Source organism: Diceros bicornis, chromosome 35 (genome assembly GCF_020826845.1).
Source record: "Diceros bicornis minor isolate mBicDic1 chromosome 35, mDicBic1.mat.cur, whole genome shotgun sequence".
In the NCBI taxonomy this organism is placed as follows: Eukaryota; Metazoa; Chordata; class Mammalia; order Perissodactyla; family Rhinocerotidae; genus Diceros; species Diceros bicornis.
This window is the reverse complement of record NC_080774.1, coordinates 14,410,404-14,436,951: the sequence shown is the minus strand read 5'-3', so window position 1 is coordinate 14,436,951 and position 26,548 is coordinate 14,410,404. Positions and strand designations below refer to the sequence as shown.

The 26,548-nt window shown below is 48.0% G+C and overlaps 1 protein-coding gene across 1 annotated transcript in view; it reads left to right on the top strand.

The window, feature by feature from the left end:
* Window positions 1-26,548, top strand: part of NOS1 (nitric oxide synthase 1) — a 105,800-nt gene that overhangs the window by 71,402 nt on the left and 7,850 nt on the right. Inside the window, exons 15-26 of the mRNA XM_058531515.1 lie at window positions 769-873; window positions 1,431-1,489; window positions 4,495-4,611; window positions 8,767-8,941; window positions 11,694-11,832; window positions 12,267-12,345; window positions 18,631-18,824; window positions 20,309-20,478; window positions 22,779-22,989; window positions 23,719-23,806; window positions 25,125-25,246; window positions 26,313-26,461. Coding sequence (XP_058387498.1) covers window positions 769-873; window positions 1,431-1,489; window positions 4,495-4,611; window positions 8,767-8,941; window positions 11,694-11,832; window positions 12,267-12,345; window positions 18,631-18,824; window positions 20,309-20,478; window positions 22,779-22,989; window positions 23,719-23,806; window positions 25,125-25,246; window positions 26,313-26,461 — 1,608 coding nt within the window. The remainder of the gene's footprint in view (window positions 1-768; window positions 874-1,430; window positions 1,490-4,494; window positions 4,612-8,766; window positions 8,942-11,693; window positions 11,833-12,266; window positions 12,346-18,630; window positions 18,825-20,308; window positions 20,479-22,778; window positions 22,990-23,718; window positions 23,807-25,124; window positions 25,247-26,312; window positions 26,462-26,548) is intronic.

Genomic DNA, 26,548 nt, shown 5'->3' with positions numbered 1-26,548 from the left:
AGTCACAAAATGAAACCCCCATCTCTAGAGCAAAATGTTAGAAAGTTTATGAAAAACAATTCTGGAGTCAGTTTGGGAAGCTCTGCATTAAATACAATTTAATGGGTTTTTTTGCTGCAGGTCTTCTCAGAGCCTTTCATCTGCAAGTATGTGTTATAATCTCCAAAAGATGAGGGGAGAGAATGTAAATGTTTCACAAACATGTTTCACGGCTCACTTATTTTCAAGGAGCATCTCAGGAGACTGGGCTTCCTAAGAATCTACTTTGAGAAATGTTGCTCAAATGATGCTAAGGTATAGGGCAACAATTCTTCCCTAAAGCAGGTGTCTCAGACTTGTTTGGCCCAGGTCCTCCACACTGCTGGAGGGAGGATTAGAAAGGAGGCTGAGCAGATAGGTCATTCCCAGCCTAAATGTAGTCAAGAAGATTCCAGGATCAGTTGATTATAAGAAGCTCAAGGGTCTCCATCAAGATCTGTCTCTACTGGCAGCCGACCCCTTGCACCATTGCCCCAGATTCTCTATGGTCCTTCAAGCCACAGTGACTCTAGAAAGGTCCCACACTAACAAAAAGCTTTTAGTTCTACCCAGTTGAACCCACTGAAGTAGTGACGCCCAGAAATTTGGTTCGCCTTCTGAAGGGCATGGCTCAAGATGACTCATCTTTTTCCTCTCTCTCTCCTTCTCCTTCCCCCATCCCTTTTTGTTCTTTCTCGTCACCTCCCTCCTTTCTCTCCTTCCACCATTCCTTCGCCCTCTCCCACCTAGGTGATGTCCATGGAAGAATATGACATTGTGCACCTGGAACACGAAGCTCTGGTCCTGGTGGTTACCAGCACCTTTGGCAATGGAGACCCCCCTGAGAACGGAGAGGTGAGATGAGCTTCACCTGTTCTGGCGTGTGTTTCCATCAGCGGGAAGGAGGCGCAGCAGTTATACCTGCTATTCAGTAGCAAATCCTCCCAGAGCCTCAAAGCCAGTGACTTCAATTTGGATCCAGGTTCTACAAAGACTGGATAATTCCAAGTCCTCAGTCCTTTGGTGTCCACCAACTAGCCAGTCCCTAGTGAAAATATTGTCACCCATGTGAGCTACTTCTTTGGAATGGATGCTCCAATCAAGAGCTTGATGTCCCTTGCTCCAGATGAGAGAAGTGGGGACAATATTTTTGTAGAGAGAAAGCCACAAGGGGATTTGTGTGCTGAGGGTGGGGGAGTCCACACCTGTAGTCCTTTAAACAGCTGGCCCTTCCACATGTGTCTGCAGCTCAAGCATTGCTGCCCAGCCGAGCCCCTGGCCATCTCTGGCATCCTGGCCCACAGGCATCAGGCTCCTCTTTTGCCAGCTAGGACCCCAGGTCCTCAGTGCCCGACCCTAATCCAGATTTAATAATACTTGCTTCACATTCCACTCATCTCTTTTGCCTCCAGAAATTCGGCTGTGCTTTGATGGAAATGAGGCACCCCAACTCGGTGCATGAGGAAAGGAAGTAAGTGAATGACCCTCCAGTGTCACAGGGCATCCCAGAGGAGTAACTGAAAATTGTCTCTTAGCACCTGGTGTTCACATTTGAGTTCTGGGTGGTGGTTGTGATCTAAGGTCCATCTGTGACTGATTTTAGCTGGTGGGTGTCTGTGGCCCACTGGAGCTGATATTTGATGACTAGGAGGTCTTGGTTTGGTCACCTCACAGCCATGTGCCTCAGTTTCTTTTTCCATCAAATAGGGCTTATTCGTGGGCCGGCCCGGTGGCGCAAGCGGTTAAGTGCGCGCGCTCCGCTGTGGCGGCCCGGGGTTCGCTGGTTCGGATCCCGGGCGCGCACCGAAGTACTGCTTGGTAAGCCATGCTGTGGCGGCGTCCCATATAAAGTGGAGGAAGATAGGCACCGATGTTAGCCCAGGGCCGTCTTCCTCAGCAAAAAAAGAGGAGGATTGGCGGATGTTAGCTCAGGGCTGATCTCCTCACAAAAAAAAAAAAAAAAAAAAAAAAAATAGGGCTTATTCGACCTGCCTGAACTTTCTAGTTTCTAAGAATCAAATTAGAAAATAGATGTAAGCGTCCTGTGAAAAGCGAAGAGCGCTGTGTCATATCAGTTCATATTATCTTCCCCCCTTTGGAAACCTACATTCAAAATCAGTGAAATGAGCTTCTTTGCCTAGAACTTTTCCATCTGATGCTTACAGTGGAGTTGCAGCTAATGTGGAATTGAGTCCAAAAGACCTCATAAGGCCAAAAACGCCTGTAGTCCAAAGATGGTCGTGGTGAAATTACATCTAACATGGGGTTGGGTTCTAAAGATATTTTGCAAGATGACAAACACCTGTAATCAAAATTACCCTTGAAAAGCCCTTAAATCTCCCGTAAAGGAGGGAACATATGGCGTGTGCACACTGAGCTGCCTTTCATTGAGGCCAGCGCAGCGTCTCCTCCAGCATGGAGCAGATCCCCGTGTTGTAAGTTGAGCATCCAGTGCCAGAGCTGGCTGGTGTTTAGAGCTGTGTTGTGCAGACAGTCTCTCTTGGTTTTCTTTTAGCCAAGCACGTGTTGCCAAACTCACTTGCATTCCATATCCAGGGGATGGGCCATAGCCGAGTCCCTTGTGGGCAGCCCTCGTTCTGTGGCCAGCGCCAGCATCTTAGACCTCACTCTCCCTGCCCCTCTCCTTCCCACCTCGTCCTGGTGGCCTCCAGCTCGTTCCCCTCACCCCTCCTTCAGGGAGAGATAGGGCACCATCCATTCTCCCCTCTAGGTACCCAGGACCCTTGCGTTTCTTTCCCCGTAAAGGGCTTCCCCTCCCCCAAGGTGACACAGAACTCCATGGTCTGGCTGCAGCCCGTGACAGCCAGCACAGGTAGAGCGTGTGTGTGCATGCGTGTGTATGCGCTGTGTTTGCGTGTGCGTGCATATGTGTGCATGCATGCCCAATGCCCGAGCATCCAAAGCCACATCCGGGTCTCACAGAGACCTGAGTTCTAATCCAGGCGTGCTGCTAACTCACGAAGCAACCTTGAGCAAGTCAATTGACCTCTCTGGGCCTCAGTGTTTCTCATCTGCCAAAGGGGGAGAAACTATCTCTGCCCTGACCACCTCTGGGAGCTGCTATGAGGATCAAAGGATAACAACGAAGCATTTGGGAAAACCTCAAACCTCATACAAATACATGTGCTGGTATTTTTATCCCACAGCCAGCAACCATCCCTCCCACACTAACAACACAGCCACCCCCTGATATGTTGCATGACTTGTTTGGAGAAGTGACTCAATGTGAGACTATTTCAGGGCAGAAAATACACTTACGTATATTTAGAACTTTCCTGATGCTGGAGCGAAAACTTTGAAGAACATCCAGCTTAGGAACCCTGCTGCCAGAATGCGCAATTTCTTTTTTTTGTCTTTTACACTCAGATTTGTGTGTTGAGTTTTTGTGTTTTGTTTGGGAGTGAGGGGTGGGTGTCTTTTTGGTTTGGGGTTTTTGGGGGTTTTTTTGGTCTTGTGGATTTTGTTTTCGTTTTGTTTTCCCTTGTCTGAGAACAAACCTTACCACTTTTAGAGGAAAACTGGTAAACTGGGTTTTTTTTTTAATCTCAAGGCTCCTGAGCCTCTAATGCTGAGGTCTGAGCCCCAATGACATCTTCCTTCCCCTTCAAAACAATTTAATAAGAAATTCAATCTCTTTTCATGCCACGTGTCAGCGCTGAACGTTTTTTATGTTTACTTGAAATGTGAAATGTCGCAGACCCTTGAAACATCTAAGGACCATAACTTTATGGAAAGAGAGAGGTGAATGGGGTTGTCTGACACCATCCAATAAGACCTTCTATGGTCATGTAAACATTCTGTATCTGTGCCATCCGATACGACAGCCACTAGCCACACATGACTATTGAGCACTTGACATATGGGCAGTGCAAGTGAGGAAGAGAATTTTTAATTGTATTTAATTTGAATTAATTTAGCTTTAAATTTAAATAGCCACATGTAGCCAATGGCTACCATACTAGACAGCACAAGTCTAGTTCCTGGCTACTCAAAGTGGGGTCTGGGGACCAGCAACATTGGCATCTCTGGGAGTTTGTTAGAAATGCAGAATCTCACGCCCTGCCCCAGACCTGCTAAACGAGAATCTGCATTTTAATGAGATCAGGGGCTGATTCTTGTGCACATTAACATTTGAGAAGCAAGGAAGCATGGTCTGGTAGTTAGGGGTGCTCTGTTCTATTCCTGACTTCTTGCTGATTAAATCATTTTGACTGGTTCTCAAGTTTCCTGAGTCGAGTGTGGTCAGAACCCTTTTAAATACAGGCAGGGCCAAGTGCAGGTGGCTAGCTATCATTGTGGTGGGTAAGGTAAGTTGATACATGCTAGAAGAGGCCATAGGATTTCACTCAACACACAAGAGAAGGTGCTAGACTGGAAATTTGAAGATCTGTCAGGGTGTTGACCTCAGGAGGGGGCTCCAAGCCAGAGCTCACAGACTCTCTTTCGTTTTGGCAGGAGCTACAAGGTCCGATTCAATAGTGTCTCCTCATATTCCGACTCCCGCAAATCATCGGGTGATGGGCCGGACCTCAGAGACAACTTTGAGAGTGCGGGGCCCCTGGCAAATGTGAGGTAAGCAAGGCACCCAGGGCATCAGGGAAGATGAAGGATCTTGGGGAACTGGACGTAGCTGCAAAGTGGGCTCTTTGTTGGGGGTCTCCCATCCATTCCCATTCATCCCTCGAACAACCAGCTGCACCCTGGCTGTACCTGGCTCCTCTTCCTACACACACTTTCTCAGAGCCCCCAGCACCCAAGTTTCACCCCATCATCGGCACATCATTTGTGCTGAAGAATGTTAATCCCTAGAAATTACTCAATGAGCTTCCCTTCCCAAGTGATATGTTTTACACTTAATAGAAGCTTCTGGAAACACCTTGCCATGACCCAGTGGTTCTCAACCCTGGATGCTCATCAAAATCGCCTGGAAATATTTGCAATATACTAATAACCAAGCCCCATCTCCAGAGATTCTGCTGCAATTGCCCAAGCATTGGTTTTTTTCTTAATCTCCCCAATTGATTCCAATGTGCAGTCAAATTTGAGAAACACTGGCCTAACCCCATGTTTCCCAAAGTGTAGTCACATACCAAGAGATTTTAGGTAGTACATGGACAGATATTTTGTATTTCAACAGTTGTGTATTCAGTTTAATGGGTATTTGGAGAGAAATAAGACTAGACGTCAAACGCTTGGTTTCACAGACATTGGTCAAGACGAATCTGATGTAGGCAGAGTGTCCAGGCCTGGGCACAAATCTCTCAGACTTTCACCAACTGAACCTTCTCCACACCTGCTCAGGGCAATGCTTAATAGATGATACAGATCACGGGGTTCCTATATATTGAAGTATTATGTCCATCAGTATACTTTCTAATAAACATTTTTTTAAAGCAGTTTTAGGTTCACAGCAAAATTGAGGAGAAAGTACAGAGATTTCCCATATACCCCCCACCCTCCCCACACACACACAGACAGCCCCCTCCACTATCAACATCCCCCACCAGAGGGGTACATTTGTGCAGTTGATGAACCTACACTGACATGTCATTGTCACCCAGAGTCCATAGTTTACGTTAGGATTTATCCTTCGTGTCCTTGGTCCATTCTATGGGTTTTAACATTAGTTCTTTTGGCTCAACATTGAAACATCAGTTCTGTGGTTTGACAGTGTTGGGGAAGAGAGAGAATCCCCCTCCACCCTTTCCCTTAAGGTTCTTCTGGTTGGCCAAATAATTAAAAGACAGGTTAGCAGGAGAAAATAATACCAAGTTTAATAACATGTATACATGGGAGAAACCAGGGAAACTGAGTTTCTCAACAAAATGGCAGAGATTTTCACTTTAAATACTATCTTCAGCTAAAGACAAAGGAGGATGTTGGGGGTGGGGGAAGTCAGTTATGGGGGATTACCAGAAAGCACAGCAATCAAGGGTATGTAGATTTAAGTCCTCTCCTTGCGTCCTGATAACAGTTTGCAGAGATAAGGTCATCCTCCCCTCTTCCCAGTACGTGGAGGGAGATACCTTTACAAATGTAAATGTTTGGTAAACAGAGCTTTGATAAGAATGGGCTTAGTGAGGACCCTGCCAGTCTGTCCATACCCAGAGTTAAATTCCTTCAGCCAGTTAGTGGGGAGGGGTCAAATGTCCTCAGAGGAAATAATCACAGTAAAGAGACGTATTTCAGGGTGGCCAATTTTGATCTCCCACAACAGTCAGACCCATTTTTCCCTTACTAAATCTATCATGGCTTAGAACAGGGGCTGGCAAACCACAGCCATGGGCCAAATCCAGCCTGACCACTGTATACTTTTGTACAACCCGTGAGCTAAGAATGGTTTTTACAGATGAACATTTGCAATTCATTTGATGATAGAAAACATAACCTTTGAACCCCAATTAAGCAAAATGTTATCCTCCCCAAAAAAGAATTCCATTCTTCTCATTAGTAGACATATATTACTAAAAAATTGTACTCAATAATTATGATATTTTAATTTTGTCAATAAAAAAAGTGCAGAAATATGTTTTCTTTCTTGTTATGTAGATATCTATGTAGCAGCTTTGATTTTGCTTCTTGGCCTGCAAGCCAAAAAATATTTAAGCCCAGTAAATAATAAGTTTGCCAACTCCTGGTTTGGAGGGTTAAATTAGGAATTTTGAAATTGTGAGGTGAAGATTGTGATGGAAACATGCGTCTAGGAGGCGACTGTGATGCGGGCCTTCCGGTGCATTGGGAAGCATATTAATGAGTTAACCACCTGAACCATCTGTTAGTGAACACAAATGGGTTCTATGCACCAGTGAGTACAAATTAAAAGCAAGTTAAACAGCACTAATAAGTAATTAACAGTATTGGTGGGATTCAAGTATGGCGGACATCGTGAACATAAATATTGGAGGTTTGGGGAACGAGGCCTTAACCACAAGGCCTGACTAGTGCTGGGAGCTGCCAAATCGGTGTTCGGCTAAGGCTGAGGGGGATGGCTTGGGGCAGAAGTGCTCCTTCCTACCACCAGCTCTCTCTACCTGTCAGGCCACCACCTGCGAGGAAAGGTGAGGTATCCAGCTCCAGGAAGATCATGGGTGAAGGAGTGATGGGAAAATGCTGCCGAATCCCACATCCTTTCCTTGGAAAGGCTCTGGAACCCCAGGGAAAGGAGGGCAGGAAAGGAGGAGAGTGAGCTGAGAAAGCATGAATGTGGATTTGAAAGGAGTGCACATTGACCCATGTTAACCTTCATTTGATCTGTGAGACACCTGGACCCGTCTCAAATTCATTCTCCAGTGATGGAGAGTCCCTTTCCAACTTCCCCCACCTCCTCCCCTCATCCGCCATCTCAATCTTTCACCATCTTGGCCCCATCATCCTAAAAAAGAGATTCAGGGGCAGAGCCAGACCCTGTGTGGAACAGATTAAGCAGCTCCACGCCTTGGCTTGTCTGAGATGACAGTCCACAGAAGAACATTCCAACCTGGCAAAGAAGTGGGGTGGGGTGTTCTTGTCGCCCTTATGAACCCATCATTCCAGTTCCAGTGAAGTCAAAGCCAACAGCCGGGACCAAGCCTTAGAAGTGTGACATCATAAAACATCTGTAGTACCGTGAACTAGCAAGAGGTCCATCTGGGACACAGCCCTCCATTTCCCATACTTCAGTCAAAGCAGCCCCACCTCAACACAGAGAAAAATCTTATAAACTTGACCCCCCACCACCCGCCAACATTTTCTTGGTGGTATCTATGCAAAGAGGGTTTGTGAAGCAAATTAATTTCACAGACTTTGTAAGGGGTGGAGCCAGTGTCTTTATAAATCTTGCATTCCCTTTTAGAAGAGCCTGTTTACATACCAACATTTGATGTGTTAATGACAAGTCCTCCCCATCTCCTCATTAATACAGGTCCCCGAGGACCTCTATGTTACCATTTTCATTATCTTTGTACTTAAAACTAATCTAGTTTTGTAGAATTACAAAACTTGTAGAATACAAGGCTTTTGATAATGTAGACTAATTTCCCCAATGAGTTCAGCTTAGGAAGGGACACACAAGGAACAGCCAATGGTTCTAGGTCATCGCCCTCCCTAACTTGTCCTCCTTAGGACCAATGGGGAGTTGTCTCCTGAGGACAGTAAAACCTAGCAGAGACCAGAAGGAAAGGAGAGGAGGCCTCGGGGGCTCCCAGGTTTAAAGACGGCTTCCCCTGATGGCTTGGAGTTGACTGACTGACCATCGTGGGCTAACCTCAGACCCTCTGGAGCTACCAGATGTATTAGTCTGCTCAGGCGGCCATAACAAAATACCACAGACTGAGTGGCTTCAACAACAGAAATTTATTTCTCACAGTTCTAGAGGCTGGAAGTCCAAGATCAAGGTGCCAGAAGGATTGGTTTCTGGTGAGACCTCTCTTCCTGGCTTGCAGACGACTGCCTTCTCATGTGTCCTCACCTGGCCTTTCCTCTGTGCGCTTGCAGAGAGGGAAAGAGAGAGAGTCCCTGGTGTCTGTCACTCTTCTTATAAGGACATCAGTCCTACGGTATCAGGGCCCCACCCTTATGACCTCCTTCAACTTCAATTGCCACCTTAAAGGCTCCATCTCTAAATACAGCCACACTGGGGATTGGGGCTTCAACATATGAATTTTGGGGGGACATAGTTCCATGCATAACACCAGACACCCCCACACCCTCACAGGCCCCTAGCATGAACTTCTGTTGTCTCCTTGGCAGGTTCTCAGTGTTTGGCCTTGGCTCGAGGGCATACCCTCACTTCTGCGCCTTTGGACACGCCGTGGACACCCTCCTGGAAGAGCTGGGAGGAGAGAGGATCCTGAAGATGAGGGAGGGGGACGAGCTCTGTGGGCAGGAAGAGGCTTTCAGGACCTGGGCCAAGAAGGTCTTCAAGGTAACCGTCTGCCCAGATCTCAGAGACTCAGGAGGAGAAGTCATGCCCCCCATGACCCCCAAAGACAGAGTACCTAAACCATCAGACATAGAAGAAACTTGAGAGAATTCCTGGTACTTCCCCCATGCATCCAGCCAGGATACAGCTTTAAACAACTCAGATGAGTTTGGGTGGTCTTAAAACATGCATTTTTCACCCAGAATCCAACCTCCTGCATTATGGGTAAGGAGTTGATCTATAAAGAATTATAAGGTCTTGGAATTTCAGGGCTGGAAGGAACCCATCCTTCACTCACATTTGGCAGACAAGCAGACAAAAAACATAGAGTTGGTTAACCAAACCAGGGGGCCATGCCTCAACCTGGAACCTAGATCTCACCAATTTGTCTACTTCAACAAGCTTATTCCTCTTGTGCTAGATCTTCGCTGACCGATACAGTAGCCACTAACCCCATGTGGCTATTTAAATTTAAATTTAAACTAATTAACATTAAATATCATTAATGGGTCAATAAATGTAGTGTGTCTGTACAATGTAATATTATTCAGCCGTTAAAAAGGAATGAAGTACCGATACATACTACAACATGGATGAACCTTGAAGACATGATGCTAAGTGAAAGAAGCCAGACTCAAAAGACCACATAGTGTATGATTCCATTTATATGAAATGTCCAGAATAGGCAAATACATAGAGACAGACAGCAGATTAGTGGTTGCCAGGGACTCAGGGGAGTGGAAAATGGGAGTGACTGCTAGTGGGTACAGAGTTTCTTTGGGGCGATGAAAATGTTCTGAAACTGGATAGTGATGATGGTTGCACGACCTTGTCAATATACTAAAAACCACTGAATTGTACGTTTTTAAATGGTGTATTTTATGTTATATAAATTCTCTCTCTCTCTCTCTCTCTCTATATATATATAAGACAATATATATAAAACAATATATAAGGAGAAAGGTAATATAAATATGTTAATTTATATATTATGTATTAATTTAATATATTATTTATTAAGTTTTATATAAAAATTAACTAGAATGAAAAATTCCATTCCTTGGCTGCACTAGCCACATTTCATATGCTCAGTAGCCACAACTAGCTAGTAGTTACTATAAATTAGACAGCACAGAACATTTCTGTCGTGATAGAATATCCTCTCCAACAGCACTATTCTAAATATGAGGTCACAGGAGAATAAATGAATAATGGCCTTCTGTATGCACGTGGGGCATGATTTAATTGGCCATCCTGGGAAAAACAAAAAAAGCAATGAATGTGGACCTACCACCTTTACCTGTTCCTTCCTCGGCCCCGGAATGTATTCTCATCAGCAGCCCCAGGAGAAAGGAGACTATGCAACCTCCTGTCACTCAATTGACACTTTTCACCCTGCCAGAAAATGCAGGTAGAGAGCAAAAGGGGAAACTGAGGCCCCTGACTATGAGGATATCTGTGCGGGGAGGCTGTGTCAATAAGCCTGTTCCTACAATTCTTCTAGACAAGGAGAGTCAAGGTAACTTGGCTTTTTTCACACCTCAAGATAATTGTATGGTTCTTCACTTCAGTAAGCCAACTTTGAGCACCCCAGAAACAGAGCCTGTTACAAGCCACTGTACCCTTTAGCTATCACCCCCCATCCTCTCACCCCACCCTCAGTCCTGGCAAACACTAATCTACTTTCTGTCTCTACAGATTTGCCTATTCTGGACATTTCGTATGAATGGGATCATATAATATGTGGTCTTCTGAACTGGCTTTTTTCACTTTAGCATAATGTTTTCAAGGTTCACCCACATTGTAGTATATATCAGTACTTCGTTACTTTTTATGGCCAAATAATATTCAATTGTATGTATATACTATGTTTTGTTTATCCATTCATCAGTTGATGGACATTTGGATTGTCTGAAAATCAACACGAGGCCAAAAAATGGTAAAAGCTACCCTTGAAAACCTTTTGAATTATCTATCCATGGCTTTTATCTCAAAAAACCTGAATTCCAAACAGTAATTCTTAGGGTCAATAAAGTTGGAGAACTTATGAACTTGTCAAAAAAAGAAAAGAAAAGAAAATTTATATATGCAGCTATCCAAACATTCAATATATTCTGCTTTTAGTATAATTTTTTAAATCTTTAGAGGAAGATGGATAGGAAATGCTAAGATGTTTACTTTCTTGTTTAATGTTTGGCCTCCACACACATTGGCTTTAGGAATAAATGATAAAAGTTACATATTAAATAGAGGTTAGGTCCTAAAGTCAATAGTAAATGTGCTATGTCCAGCACATCAAAGACACTCAAAAAATATAGCATGGATTTGTGGATGGATTGATGGATGAACAGGTGGTAGGGAGGTAGGTGGATGGGTGGATGGGTGGATGGATGGATGGATGGAAGGATGGAAGGAAGGATGGAAGGAAGGGTGGATGGATGAGTAGGTAGGGGGAGGGATGGAAGGAAGGAAGGAAGGAAGGAAGGGTAGGTAGAGAGATGGAGGGATGGATGGAAGGATGGTTGCATGGGTGGATGGATGGATGGGTGGGTGGATAGATGGATGGATGGATGGATGGGTGGATGGGTGGATGGATGGATGGATGGGTGGATGGGTGGATGGATGGATGGATGGGTGGATGGATGGATGGATGGATGGGTGGATGGATGGAGAGATACATGCCATGACTTGGAGTAGTTTAGGAAGAGTCCCTCTTGGCTGAAGGAGGTCACTGAAAGCCGTGTGTGTGCCACAGGCAGCCTGTGATGTGTTCTGCGTGGGAGATGACGTCAACATCGAGAAGGCAAACAACTCCCTCATCAGCAATGACCGCAGCTGGAAGAGGAACAAGTTCCGCCTCACCTATGTGGCCGAAGCTCCGGAACTTACTCAAGGTACCTCTCACCACCCTCCTGGGGGTGCATTCGTGACCATGGGGGAAAAGGCAGGCGCTCTCACCTCTGACGGGCACTCTGAGAAGGTGGGTTTCATTGCTTTGGTCCCCCTTTAGTGCCGCCCTCCCCAAATGAATACGCTGCGACTGCCCCCCACTCAGTAAAACATGTGCTTAAAGTCTCTCTCTCCACCAGTGTGGCGTGTTACCCTGAACCGTCCTCTTCTCAACGCAGTTCAGATTTGCTTTCTGTGCTGCGTTATCCACAATCACCCCACCCTCCCCATCCAATGCCTGCCCGACCTCTTTTCTTTCATTGCTTCACTTCACTTCAGAGGACAGTGGGAGTGTGCGTAGAGGGTCAGTGGAAGCTGGAGACGTCTTATTAACAACTGTTTAGCCCATCTCAGGAAGACTGTCATTTTCTCCCCGTAGGTCTATCCAATGTCCACAAAAAGCGGGTCTCAGCTGCTCGACTCCTCAGCCGCCAAAACCTTCAGAGCCCTAAATCCAGGTAGGAACACCTTGGTTCACTTGGGGTTGCCCACCTCTGCTCGAGCTGCCCCCCACAATGAGGGAGGAGCCCTTGTTGACTCTGAGGACTGGCTTCCTAATTCCTACCCATTCCAAGAGCCATCTAGACCCCCTTGCTGCTTTGTAGCATCTGGGTTGCCTGCTTTCTCTTTGCCGAGCTTCGACCCGGAGAGACGGGCAAAGGAGATGGTGATGGTCATTGTGGAAAGAGGAAGGAGAAAGGTTTTGCGAAGAATTTTTAATGTAGACCACACCCTTGTTGAGCTGCTGATGTTCATTGTACCGTAGCATCTTAGTCAGAAATCACTTAGTCCAGGCGTTTCCTCGTTGTGGATAGTTCTTCTATGGGGTGCTGCAAAATGGCTAGCCAGACTCTGCTTAAGTTCCTTTGTTTGACAAGAGGCTCATTACCTCACAAACAGCCCACTCTGTGTTTTGAAGTCTTAATTGTTAGAAATTATCTTACTGTTGCTTATGAGCAAAGCATCTCTTCCTAGCACCGCATTTTGATCCCAGTTAGGCTCTCGAGTGACACCCAAAAGAAATTCAGTTCCTCCAAATGGGAGACCTGCAAATAGCCAAGGACCTTGACTTTCTTCCTGAGACCAGGTTTCCCAAGCCTTTTGCTTTAGTAAAAGGACATGCTCTGTCCTGTTGGAGCCGTCCTTCTCAGACCTGGTCACAGCGCAGTGGAGGTCCTGTGATCACTGCCGAGTGCTCTGAGGCTATTATTACCATCCATGATCTGAACAGCACATGCTGATGCTGCCCGATTGCAGGCATTGTTCTAACAGGCAGGCTGCTCTCCCATTAAGCTTTGCTGCTCTTATACATCGAGTCTTTTCAGAATGATCGAGCCAGGTCTGTCCATCCCTCTACTTGGATAGTAAATTTTTTAGCATTAATGAAGCTTTTTGCATTGATCCCTGTTGAAAGGAATCTTTTCACTCTGCAGTTACACGTCATGAAGATCTTTTGAAATCTTGATTCTTTACATGGCTTGGTACAAAGAGTGGGCTCACGAGCTGGACAACCCTGGGTTCTGATGCCAGCTCTGCCACACACCAGCTGTGTGACCTTGGGCAAGCCACTCAGGTCCTCTGAGCCCCTGTCTCCTTATCTAAAATGAGAATAGTGGCTATAAAGGTTGTTGACATTTATCTAGTACTTTCTGTATTCCAAGCACTGTTTTGAGTCCTCTCTGTGCAGGATCTCCCATAATTCTGACCAGTCCCGGAAGTAGGTACCATTATCATCCACTTTTTAAATGTGAGAAATGGTCATTACCATTAGAAAATGCAAGTGACTTTTTCAAGGTCACACTGACCTGACTCTGACTCCAAAGTTAGTATGCTGAATGGCTATACAGGTGGCTTCAATAGCATTGCAAGGCTGCTGTAAGTATCAAGGATGACGTACGCAAAGCAACTAGCATGTCATACGTCCCCATCATTATTCCTTATCCATCCCAGCTTCATACACCTGCAGAATTGGTATGCATGCTTTCCACGTGGACTTCAAACCTTTGATAAACTGATCAACAGCATGGAGCCCCAGAGCTCTCGTGTTCTCTCCTAAATCCTCAAACATTAAAGAAATGGACTGGGAAATTAATCCCTTTGAATAATTACATGCAATATTCAGAGCATAACAATCTCTGATACAGAGAGGGACAGTGTGTTTGAAATACGCATCTTACTTCCCATTTCTGTCCTGTGAAAAGATACAACTTAAGTAGCATTGGAAGAGGAAGGACTAAGAATCCACTGGAAATTTCTTTCAGCAACAAACTGTGAAAGACCAGATCACAAAAATTACTCCTTAAACCGTAGTGCATAAGAAGCAAGGTAATTTGCAAATGTTTTAATGCTAGGTGGAACCAAAGTCCCAGAATAACCCCCCACTCACTTCTGGAAAGGAAAGCTGGCTTTATGCTGAGTGACTTACGAGAGAACATTTCAGCAAGGTTAGGATCTGGAAGATAGTATTAAAATCAGTTATGATTAATGCAAAAGGGTCAAATTGTGTCTGAGTGTTGATCTCTTTAAGAGCATGCCCCATAGCACTACCTATTTTCAGGCTTACTACCATTTCCAGCTTTATAAGGTTTATTTAAAAACAAACAAGAATTGAGTGAAAAACACTTGACTCCCTCTCCCGTTTTCCCCTGCCCAAGGCCAAAATCAGGCAAAAAGGCCATAAGCGAGGTATCACAAATCAACGCTCCCAAGCACCCCAGAGACCCTTAATTGCACGCAAAGTGCTCAGGAGGAAGTAAACAGCCTTTTGAGGGTGATCCTGGCAAATCTAAAGAGAAAAGTGACCTCAGTTACTGCCTGGCCAGGAAATATATTTTCTCTGTACACCAATTAGCCAACAACACAGAGGAGAGTATAATGGAGCCTCATGGGTGGAGCGTGGATGGTGAGTCCTAGAAGTCCGAAGGAGGAGGGAAATGCAGGGTAGGCTTTAGGTAGGCAGTGAGACAGAGCAGGACTTCCAGGAAGAGAGACTGGCAGGAGCGAAGATGCAGAAGGCGGCTGCAGCACTAGGGTGTCTTGGAGAGTGGCAGGACCTTACAAGGGAGTGAGGTCTCCCCTCGGATAAAATTGCTTCTCTCCAGCCTTCGCCATCTCAACAGAGGACATCGACATTCGGCTTAACCCAGAAACTCAAGCGTCCTCCTCGCCTCCTCTGTCTCCCTCTCACTGGTCATCCAGCTCTCAGCTGGCTCAGTCTTTGTCTTTCAGCCACATCTCAGATCTACAACTGCCGCCTTGAGCAAAACCAGGAGCATCTCGGGTCTGCATGGCTGCAGTAGATGCCTAGCTTCTCTCCCTGTTTCTTGGCTTTTCTCTCAAAGATCCATTTTCCAAACAGCAGCCAGTGTAATCTTTTACAAATGTAAATTGAAGCCTATCACTCTGCAGCTTGACACCATCCAATGGCTTCCCCGGACTTAGGGAAATCTCCAAATCCTTGCCATGGCGGGTCATGACAAGCAAGGCCCTCATGATCTGGTCCCTGTGCAGCTCTCTGACCTCCTCTTCCCACCACCCACCCCTGCGCTGACCACTCTCCAGACATTCCAGGCTTCTTTCCCTTCCTCGAACCTACCATGCTTTTTCTCACCTCAGGGCCTTTGCACATGCTGCCCCCCTTTTGGGAACACTCTTCCCCCAGATCTTTGCATGTCCACTCCTTCTCATTGTTCAGGTCTGCTCAAATGTCAAATCAGCAGAGAGGCCTCCCTGACCATCCTATCTAATGGTCACTTAGCCCACTGTCCCCAGCCCATCACCACCCACCCATCTACTTCACCAACCCCATCTGAGATCTTTTAAGTTACTTCTCAATGAGAATAGAGCACTCGTTGTCTTTATCCATCACTCTCTCCCAGTGCCTAGAGCAGTGCCTGACACGCAATAGAAATTTGTTGAATGCGTGAACCTTATTGACTCAAAGCACTCACAGGGGACACTGTTTACTCTTTTCATTGACAAATGAACATTAGCTATTTTTTTTTTCCGTTTAATGCTGGACACCAGCAGACTCTTCTTTAGTCTGTGAACCTGTCGTTGAACCACTGCCAAGTGCGTGTGCACACACGTCTGTGTGTGAAACATACTCCTGTATGTGGATATAAACACATCACATGCAGGGGATACTCTGGGGGGGTGTGGGCAGAGGGCCCAGTTGGCTGCTCCTTCCTGATTCTGCCCTTTCTCCCTCCCTGATTCTTCTCAATGGCCTATATGTGTCCCAAGTTTAAAAAAAAAGTAGAAAATCCTATAATTAGAAACCCCCAGCAGAACTGAAATTTAAGATGATTGGTCTCCAGCTGGCACTGCTCACCAGGGATCAGCCTCCTGCGAAGCTTCAACGAGCAGCCCATCAAGGTGTTGTGGGTCCACGTGGCCATTCAGTGCCAGGTTCTCAGCAGGCCATGCCTGGTCAGTGGCTTGCAAAGTCTCCTTGGTTAAATTCCCAGCACAGGCAGAGCCTGGGCCCACCTTCCAGCTACCTGCCAGCTCCATCCCCGTGCCTGCCCCTTATCTGCCTGAGCACCTTCCTCCAGGTTCAAGAGAACCTGGAGGAAGTGGCTGCGAGCGTGAGCCGGCTCAGCAAGTTTGGGTCCTCCGCGTTTCTATTTTGTACCCGCCAAAAGGAGGGAGGCAAATATACTTCCGAAAGAAATCGTGATGATCCAGGAGAAAGTGGGAATTGATTGGCGGGGCCTATCAAGCCTTCCTGTGGTTGGCTCCGCAGGCCCAAATTGGCAACCCCACAGCGCCCCCTGCTGGCTCTCGGCCTCTGCTGTCCCTGACTCTCCAGGAACCAAAAGATGGGTGTGAGCTCAGAGCAGAATCAGTCGTGCAAGTCCATATGGTTGACAAGATCGGTGCCCCAGAGAGGGCAAAATCTGCCCAGAGAAGGAGAGTGGGACCCCAGACCCTAACACCACCGTTCACAATTTCAGTCACCGAGTTCCCCACCATACTCAGGACAGGGGTGGCTTGCCTCAAGAAAATACTTGACACCCAAAAAAGTAAATGTGCCAGCACAACTCCTGTTAATAATGGTGGCTATTTGCAGCACAAAAGGGCTCTTAGTCGTGCCAAAAACTCCTTTAAATAGCGAGTCCCATTGGTCTATTCAAGTGTTGCTTTACATACCACGGAGAATGTGGAAACTTCATGTTGAATAGCAAGTGTCTAAATGAACGGAAAACCACTTGGCAATGAAGGAAAGGCAGATCTGAAGTGCAAACATAACTCAAAAAGTACAAAGGATTTGATTTACCAAAGTGTAATCCATCCCCGAGTTTGCGGGTATTGTGTAAAATGCAGTGTATCTATACAAAAACTTTTAAAAGCACCAGAATAATCAGAGTCTGGGAAGTCATTCTTTTTTCTTTCTTTTTTTTTTTTTTTTTGGTGAGGAAGATCAGCCCTGAGCTAACATCCATGCTAATCCTCCTCTTTTTGCTGAGGAAGACCTGCTCTGAGCTAACATCTATTGCCAATCCTCCTCCTTTTTTTTTTTCCCCCAAAGCCCCAGTAGATAGTTGTATGTCATAGTTGCACATCCTTCTGGTTGCTGTATGTGGGACACGGCCTCAGCATGGCCAGAGAAGTGGTGCGTCGGGATCCGAACCCAGGCCGCCAGTAGCGGAGCGCGTGCACTTAACCACTAAGCCGTGGGGCCGGCCCTGGGAAGTCATTCTTGAGGCCATTCCTTAGTATAGGTCTCCTGCACCTGAAATACAAAAATCAGTGCGGAAGGGCATGGCCCGGCAGGCATAAACCACTTTCTCTCTGGGTTTTCTCCCTAGATCTCTCAATTTTATAGTATCAGTGGATTTGTGTTTAACGAGAGCCTGCGCTTAAGCCCCAGTCCGTTGCCCTTTTCCGTGAGAATATGAGGACCTCCGGTTGCAAAGGGGGTGTAGCTTGGGATTCCTAGAAGAGATGGAATTTCACAGACTGGGGACACCACTGCCTGTGGCTCCAATGGGGTCGTGGTTCCTGAGAGCCCCCCAGTTGGTACTGGGAACAGAGCCTGTTCTGGCAGCTGGTTAATCCCGGGAGTCTGAGATTCTTTCAGTCAACAAATATTTCTTGAGCACCTTCTAGGTGCCATGCACCGTCCTGGGTCCAGGAAGAGACAGTGGACAAAACAGATAAATTCCCTGCCCTCTAGAGTTTATGTTGTCCTGGGGGCTAAGGGGCGGGTGGGGGGGACAGACCCCAAACCAGACAATGAAGTAAACTCTACAGGAGGTCAGATGATGGTAAGTGCTATGGAGAAAGGAAAAGCAGGAGCAGGAAGATGGAAAAGCAAAGAGTTCTGAGGACTAGAACCCTGGGGTGCTCCAGTGTCCAGAGTTAAGGGAGCTGAGAAGGAACTAGCAAAGGAGACTGAGCAGGAACAGCCAGAGAGAGGACCAGGGGAGCCTGGGAGGCTAGAATCCAAGAGAAGGGAGTTGAGAAGGAGGCAGTGAGCAGCCATGTCCAGTGCTGCTTCGATGACCAAGAAGAGCTCTGGGAACTGGCCATTGGATCAGCCATGAGGCGCTCATGGGTGACCTTGCTGAAAGCCGTGGGGTGGAATGATGGGGGCAGAAGTCTGGTTGGCATGGGCCCCAACGAGAATGGAAGGAGGGAAATTGCAGCCACAGGGACAGACAAAGGAGTGACGGAAGGCGGGAAGGGGAAGGTGGCTGGTGGCCCTTATCTGATTGTTGCCCCGCCCTTCCCTCCAGCCGATCGACCATCTTCGTGCGTCTCCACACCAATGGGAATCAGGAGCTGCAGTACCAGCCTGGGGACCACCTGGGCGTCTTCCCCGGCAACCACGAGGACCTCGTGAACGCCCTGATTGAGCGGCTGGAGGACGCGCCACCCGTCAACCAGCTGGTGACAGTGGAGCTCCTGGAGGAGCGGAACACGGCTCTGGGTAACTATGGCTGGGCCGGGCACCCCCCATGGCCGCTCCCAAGGGCCCTTCCCGTCTCCAGGGAGTCCAGGGGCAGTGGGAGTCTGGGGAAGAGGAGACCTGTTCTTCCTCCCTGTCACCAACCCAGGTAGGAGAGCCGGTCTCTGTCGCCTCCAGCTTGTGAGACTGAAGACTCCCCCTTTTTCATGACTGAACAGCGTTGGTCCAACTGGCTGAGCAAATGTCCATGATGCCAGGACATTGACGGTTCATCACTGGTGGGAAGGGCTCTTCTACATACCCTCGTCAGCTAGAAACTGATTTCAGTAGTGTCCACTCTTCTTCCTTCCTTCATCACCACCGCCCGCTGCCCACTGAGTCTATAGCAGCTGAAATCTGGCCCTGCCACCTCTTAGAATCAAATGACACTTATGAAGCTCGATGGCCCACTAGGGATCGAACCACATCTCTGACCACATTAGATCAAGTTCCAACCTGTTTCAGTGACCATCCTTGACACTCCATTGAAGAACTTTCAAAGGCAAATGGGTCTCGGTGCTTCGTCTCAGTAGGCGCAGGTGGGCTCAGGGCTCAGGTACGAGGAACTGCATCGACCTTCCATGGCAGCCCGGGATACGGTGACATGTCACCTTTACAAAGGAGCTAGGGCAGAATGTAAAAATAGTAAGTAGTCAAAGCCCTATTGAAAATCCCTTCGGAAGACACCACTTTGGAGAGACACACCTTCTCTTAATAAATCCAGCCCAGCCAGTTTTTCCTCCATGTTGGAACAATGCTTTTATCCTGGGTTGAGCCCATGATGAAGTGGAGGCTTGTGTTTAGGGGTTATATTGGCTGAAAAGTACACAGAGGCAGTACTGTATTGTAGTTAGAACAAGGTCTGCAGCAATACTTCATGCTCATGAGCTGTGTGACCTTGGGCAAATTCCTTAACCTCTCTGTGCTTCCATTTTTCTCAACTGCAAAGGGAGATAGTGATAGCACCCACCATCTAGGATTGTTGTGAGTGTTAAATGAGTTAATTAAAGTGCCGAGAATAATGCTTGGCATATAGAAAGTTCTGGGTAAGTGTGAGGCGTGTTTGTGATTTTAAACACCAGAATCCCACTCAGAAGATTGAGAGCCTGACACCATGAGAGGACAGATGGAGCCAAAATAGACTCATAGCTTGCACTCCGTTGGCGGCGCACTGTGTAGAATGCCAGGGAAATGTCTCAATTTTAATGTTTGTTTATTTTTTAATTTTGGACTAGTTTGCTCACTTGATTTTGGATATGCTCCGTGTACCCGGGGTGTGTCACATGGTCCCCAGGACCCTGGGTGTAGATGTGGGACATGGAAGGGGGACAGCCGAAGGGTTACTTGGCTCATCCGGCCCCATCCTCTGCCCCAGAAGCAGGGCTGGCCTCCCCGACTTGGACCCAAGCCTCAGAGCTCAGACTCTCCTTCCCCCACCACCTCTCACCCCCGTTGTGCCTCCACAGGAGTGATCAGTAACTGGACGGATGAGCATCGCCTCCCGCCCTGCACCATCTTCCAGGCCTTCAAGTACTACCTGGACATCACCACGCCGCCGACGCCACTGCAGCTGCAGCAGTTTGCCTCCCTGGCCACCAGTGAGAAAGAGAAGCAGCGTCTGCTGGTCCTCAGCAAGGTGGGTCCCTGGTCTCATACAACCCAGGGGACGCGTTTCATGTCCTGGTGGTTGGAGAGAGTTGCATATTTATTACCACAGATTTCCAGCAGAGGGCAGTCTTGAGCAAGGGCGGCCATATTCTGGTTTGCAGAAGGTCGCCATATTGGCTAGTCCATTTTGGCTGGTCCTGACCATCTCCCCTCATTCCAGCTAAGGTCTAACAGAACGAGAGTGACCCCACTGGATCTCAAAGTTCTCTGGCGCAATAGAAATTGCTGTTCTAACTCTTTTTCATCCTGCCTTTGGAACCCTTGAGCTTCCATTAGTTCCATCCAAGCCCATGGTTAGAAGAAAAAGAAACTGGGAGAATCCCACAGTGCCCTGTTTTCAAAATAAGCCTTTTTCAATGCTGAGGAGCTGTAGGTAGGACTTCAAGATATAGGAGGCCTCTGATCTTAAGGTGAACCAAAAAAAACAGCTTCCACCACCCTTGCTTAGAGACCGAGGACTCACCTGCCCCAAGCTGCTGCAACGCCTTGCTCAGTCAGAACCCTACCTGGGAAGACCACCCAGCTTTCTCCCAGGGGGCCCCTCCCCAGTAAGCAAGCCACTAGCGAAAGATAGATTCACTTTCTTCTGCTGTGCAAGAGAGGGGATTGAATGATGGGCAGTGAAGAAGAGGCTTATTCAGGGAGTGCATATTCTTTAGAAATATGAAAATAAACACCAGAAGAAACACTCAAAGAACTGTAAGTGGTTACCTCTGGGGAGTTGGAAACAGATTGGAGAGATGGAACAAGAGAGCATTATTTTTCATCATAAGCTTTGCAGAATTATTTAACTTTTAAACTATGTACATGTATAACTTTGATTCAAAATTTTAAATTAATGATGAGGAGGCTAATATGAAGAGGGACCAGAGATCGCACTGCTTGCATGGGATTATTTAAAGGAGAATTTGATATAACTGTATGTATTAGTCTTCCGAAAAGTGCAAACTCCAAGATGGGATCAAATGAGGGAGGATTTTTACTAGGGGAGAAAATGAGAAAGAGTCAGATAAGGCTGGCAGAACCATCAGACCTCAAACAAGTCTGACCCCCAAGTGAAGGAGAGGGAAGGGGGTTTGAATGGAAGCAGCCGGGACTGCAGATGCGTCTGAGAAGGACCAACACAGGTGATCAGTGTCAGTTTCAGGTGGCTGTCAGCTTCAGAGAGCAGCTGCTGGGGCTCTTTTCAATTGTGCCCCTGTAGGTGGAGGTCAATGAGGCTGGAGGTCTGGGAGGCGCGTTCTCAAGGATGCCACAACCTATCAATAAAGCAAGGATGGTCTTCAGGAACATGGGAAAAAGCTTTGTTATACAATGCACTTAAAATAGGCTTTACCCCTCCTCAGAATCTGAGCCTCCTATAAGCAATAAGGGACTGCCCAGGGCAGCTTCTGAGATGTAGGGAAATAACTCCAGAGCCCCAGAGGGTTCCTCTGTTCCCCAGTAACAGCTGGGCTTTGCTGTAAATGCGCTCCTGAATGTGGTCCTCAGGGCTGTCATTTACCATCTTGAACATGAACCTTGCTCCCCTAGGATGCATCTCCAGCCGTGCAAACCACAAACCACAAGTCTGCATTCTATACCTGCAATTCATGATTCCCTCCACAGTGCGTCTCTCTTGACCCTCACATACGGCGGGAAGTGTAACAGTCAGGAGCATAGATTCTGGAGCCAGACTGCCTAGGGCAGGGGTCGGCACTTTCTCCACAAAGGGCCAGTAGTAAATATTTTAGGCTCGTGGTCCACTTGGTCTCTGTCTCAACCATTGAACCCTGCCATTGTAGCACAACAGCATATTCAAATGAGTGGGCGTGACTTGGTTCCAATCAAACGTTATTTACAGACACTGACGTGTGAATTTCACATCATATTCTTGTGTCATGAAATAGTATTCTTCTTTTGATTTCCCCCCCAGACCATTTAAACATGTAAAAACAACTCTTAGCTTACAAGCCATGCAAAGCAGGTGGTGAGTCAGATTTGCGGGCTCAAGTTGGCCACCCCTTGACCTAGATTCAAAACCCAGTATCACCACCTCGTAGCCGTGGGACCCCTAGATCCCTCAGTGTCCTCATCTATAAAATGGGGATAACAATCATACTTATTTCATAAGGTCCTTGTGAGAATTAAACCCTGGCACAGAATAATTACTGTGTATTAACTGTTCTTATTTTTATTTGCCTTCTTCCCCGGACCTCCTGAAGCGCTCGCTGGAAGTGTGTACCAGGAGCTGGTGCAAGCTCTGCTCTCTCCCTCTCCTTGGCACAGGGTTTGCAGGAATACGAGGAATGGAAATGGGGCAAGAACCCCACCATCGTGGAGGTGCTGGAGGAGTTCCCGTCCATCCAGATGCCCGCCACCCTGCTTCTGACACAGCTGTCCCTCCTGCAGCCTCGTTACTACTCCATCAGCTCCTCCCCGGACATGTACCCCGATGAGGTGCACCTCACCGTGGCCATCGTCTCCTACCGCACCGGAGGTGGGCAGAGGCTCCGGGAGCCTCCACGTCTGCGTTTTTCCCCCAGGGGCCTCCGCAGGTCTGCCAAACTACTGCCAGATCCCAAATCCCTGGAAGAGACCCGCCCCCCAAGACCAAGAGACTGAGGGACGAAGCAGAGCGGGCAAAATGCCCCCTTAGGCAAAGCCAACCCCGTGCAGAACCAGGAAGAAAGGGAGATGTGTATGTGGTAGCATCCTCTACTCCCAAAGCCTGAACCCCCTTTTACTCCCTTCATCCCTTCGTCCCCGCAAGGCAGCAGCTAGGACAAGCCCCCACCACCCATTCCCTCCGAGGGGGAGCTCTCTGCTGCATGATGTCCAGCTGGTTGTAGGTCAGTCAGATAACCAGACCTCTGCTCCCATATTTTCCCTCTTTGATGAAGCAATTAAATTGCACGGTGCCTGAGAGAGCGCTGAGACCAGGATCCCAGCAGGCCCCTGAGAGCACATTGACCACGCCCTCTCAGCGGGCAGGATTTGAATCCGACCCCGCCCCATCCAACAGAATCCTGGGCAGTGTCACAGCCACGAGCTCACCCCAGCTATGCCATTTCCTCTTCCTCTTCAGAGTAAGGGATCCAGACAAGGAACTCTGAGGCAGAACCTTGGCAATGGGGCTGTGAGCCTTCTGCGCTGGAGGGAGCCGGGAGGCCAGTGATGGGGAGCTTGGGGCGGTAGGTGAGTGACACCACATTGGTTATTCCGCTAGATGGAGAAGGACCAATTCACCACGGCGTGTGCTCCTCCTGGCTCAACCGGATACAGGCTGACGAAGTGGTCCCCTGTTTCGTGAGAGGGTGAGTGGCAAATGGAGAGAAATGAGCGGCCGTCCCAAACCTCCATACTGATGTCCTGAGTTGGGGTGGGTGGGCCAGCCTGAAGGGTTCTGGAGAGATGGCTGAGTCAGACCGAGTCGAGATCAACATTACTACATCACTCCAACTGTGAAGGAAACAGGATCATGGAACAGAGCAATACGGCAGAAGCTAAGCAAGTCCTCTGGTCAAAGTCAGGTCAATGTGAGAAATATTTATCAAGGGCATGTGTTGGGCTAAGCTGGGGCTACCATAGAGAACTGGGAAAATGCAGTCTCAGCCTGCGTGGAATTGGCAGACTGTGGAAATTCTGTCCAAATTCTACTGGACACACTATTTCTCCCCAGTTTCTTAGAGATGGGGCAGATCCAACACCCCCCCACCATCAATCAAAGCTTTTCCTCCCAAACTTACTGTTAAAGGATATTCCTGCCTATGGTTAATGACACTGTATTGTGCACTTAAAAATTTATTAAAAGGGTAGATTTCATGTTGTGTTCTTATCGCAATCAATCAAATATAAAGTATAACTTTAAAAAAATAAAAATAAAGAAACAAAGGCTATACCTGAGCTTAGGCCCACTGGAGGTACCTGCTTTGTCAACCGATAACTTCTCTGCCTGAACAGTGGCCACCATCCTTCTCAACCACTGAGGGTAGAATGTTCGTGGTATGGTCCACAGACCATCAGCATCAGAATCCCCTGGGTCCTTCAAAAATACAGAGTCCTGAGCCCAGACGTACTGCATTGCCCAGGAATCTGCACCCCTTTTGACACCCCTGGGTGATTCTTTTGCACACTGAGGTCTGCGACTCCCTGATTTTAGGAGATCTCATGAGTGTTTACCTCAGTGGTTCTCAACCAGGGCTGATGTTGCCCCCAGGGGCATTTGGCAATGTCTGGAGACAGTTTTGGTTTTCACAGCTGGAGGGTGCTGTAGGTAGAGGCCAGGGGTGCTGCTCGGTGTCCTACTATGCACAAGGCACCCCCACAACAGAGAAGTTTGCACCCCCAAATGTCAATAGTGCCAAGGCAGGGAAACCCTGAGTTAAGTGACTTCACTGCCCTTTGTGGCTTAGCTCAGCAATGGGGAGAATTGGGACGTGGAGTGATAGCCAGACCCTGAGTACCTCCTGTTTTTGGAATTCCCCAAATCTGTGGGCCCTTCCACCCTGATAAGGGGCACCTGCAAGTTCTTCTGTATTTCCACCCAAGATGGCCACCCGGTCTACCTAAGACCCAACTGTTCTTGATCGGATTTGCCTCAGCGAGCCTTCTAACTCTCCCTTCCTCATCCAGAGCGCCTAGCTTCCACCTGCCCCGAAATCCCCTAGTGCCCTGCATCCTGGTGGGCCCGGGCACCGGCATTGCCCCCTTCCGAAGCTTCTGGCAGCAGCGGCAATTTGACATCCAGCACAAAGGTGGGTCATGGTCCAGCAGCCACGTGATTTCCACCCCCTGGGCCTGGGGAGGCCCCCTGTGTCTCAGCAGCCTGGAGGGGGCGTGATGGAGCTCTCTCTCCATCGCACCCCTGCCTGCACAGGGGCGGGGGAACATGTCCTGACATGGCCCATAGGCGAAGTTCATGGTGTAATTCGAAGGACCTGTCCAAACGCATCTTCCACACAGCTTATCCTGGGGCCTGAAATTCCATCCCCGGAAGACATTTCTTTGACTGTTAAGATAGAGCCCCATCTTAAAATCCAAGCAGCCCCAGAAGGGGCAAGTGTTACACCTTATCAAATGGCTGCGGTGATGCAATTGTCCCAAAGGCTGTTATTCAAGAGCAGGCTTTGCTGTGTGAGAGACACGAAGGATCAGCTTTGGGAGGAGAGAGAAAGAAACCCACAGCTGCACCGTGCATCACACAGGGATTTATTGAGCATCAGATAAGTGCCACACACAATTGCAGGCATGGAGGCAGAGCAATGAACGAGACAGAGAAACGACTTTAAAAACCTGCTCCTACGGACCTATCCTTCTGGGAGACTAGCTACGTTTATAGAGTATTCGCTGTGTACCAGGCACGGTTGTAATGTTTTGCATTTATTTCTCACAATAACCCTCTGAGGTAGATGCTCTCATTATTTCCATTTTGTACATGGGGAAACAGAGTCACAGAAAGTTAAGTAAGTGGCTCGTCCTCACACAGAGCTGGGATTCAAACCCAGGACATCAGGCTCCAGAGCCTGGGGTGTTAGCGTCACCCAGTAGTGGGGGCTGCTAAGTAGTGGGGGGCAGAAGGGAAAGGTTGAGACCCAGAGAAGAGGGGTCTGCCGGAGTCTGAACATACTTTACCTGCTTCCCTCAGTGTGTGCATGCGTGTGTACATGTGTGTACATGTGTGTGAGTGGGTACACCTGGGTCCATGTGCCTGTATCTGCACGGTACACGCTAAGGTGCCAGCACCCCACCCCTGGCACCACCAGCCATCCCCGCAATCAGGCAGCAGAGCTGTCGGTGACACGAGATCTTCCTGGTCCCCAGGAATGAGTCCCTGCCCCATGGTCCTGGTCTTCGGGTGCCGGCAGTCCAAGATAGACCACATCTACAGGGAGGAGGCCCTCCAGGCCAAGAAGACGGGGGTCTTCAGAGAACTGTACACGGCCTACTCCCGGGAGCCAGACAAACCAAAGGTAACCCCCAGCCCGTTCACGGTCTCCCACCAGCCCAACACACATGTGCTCATAGACACATGCACATCCCGCTCCCAGAAAGCCCCT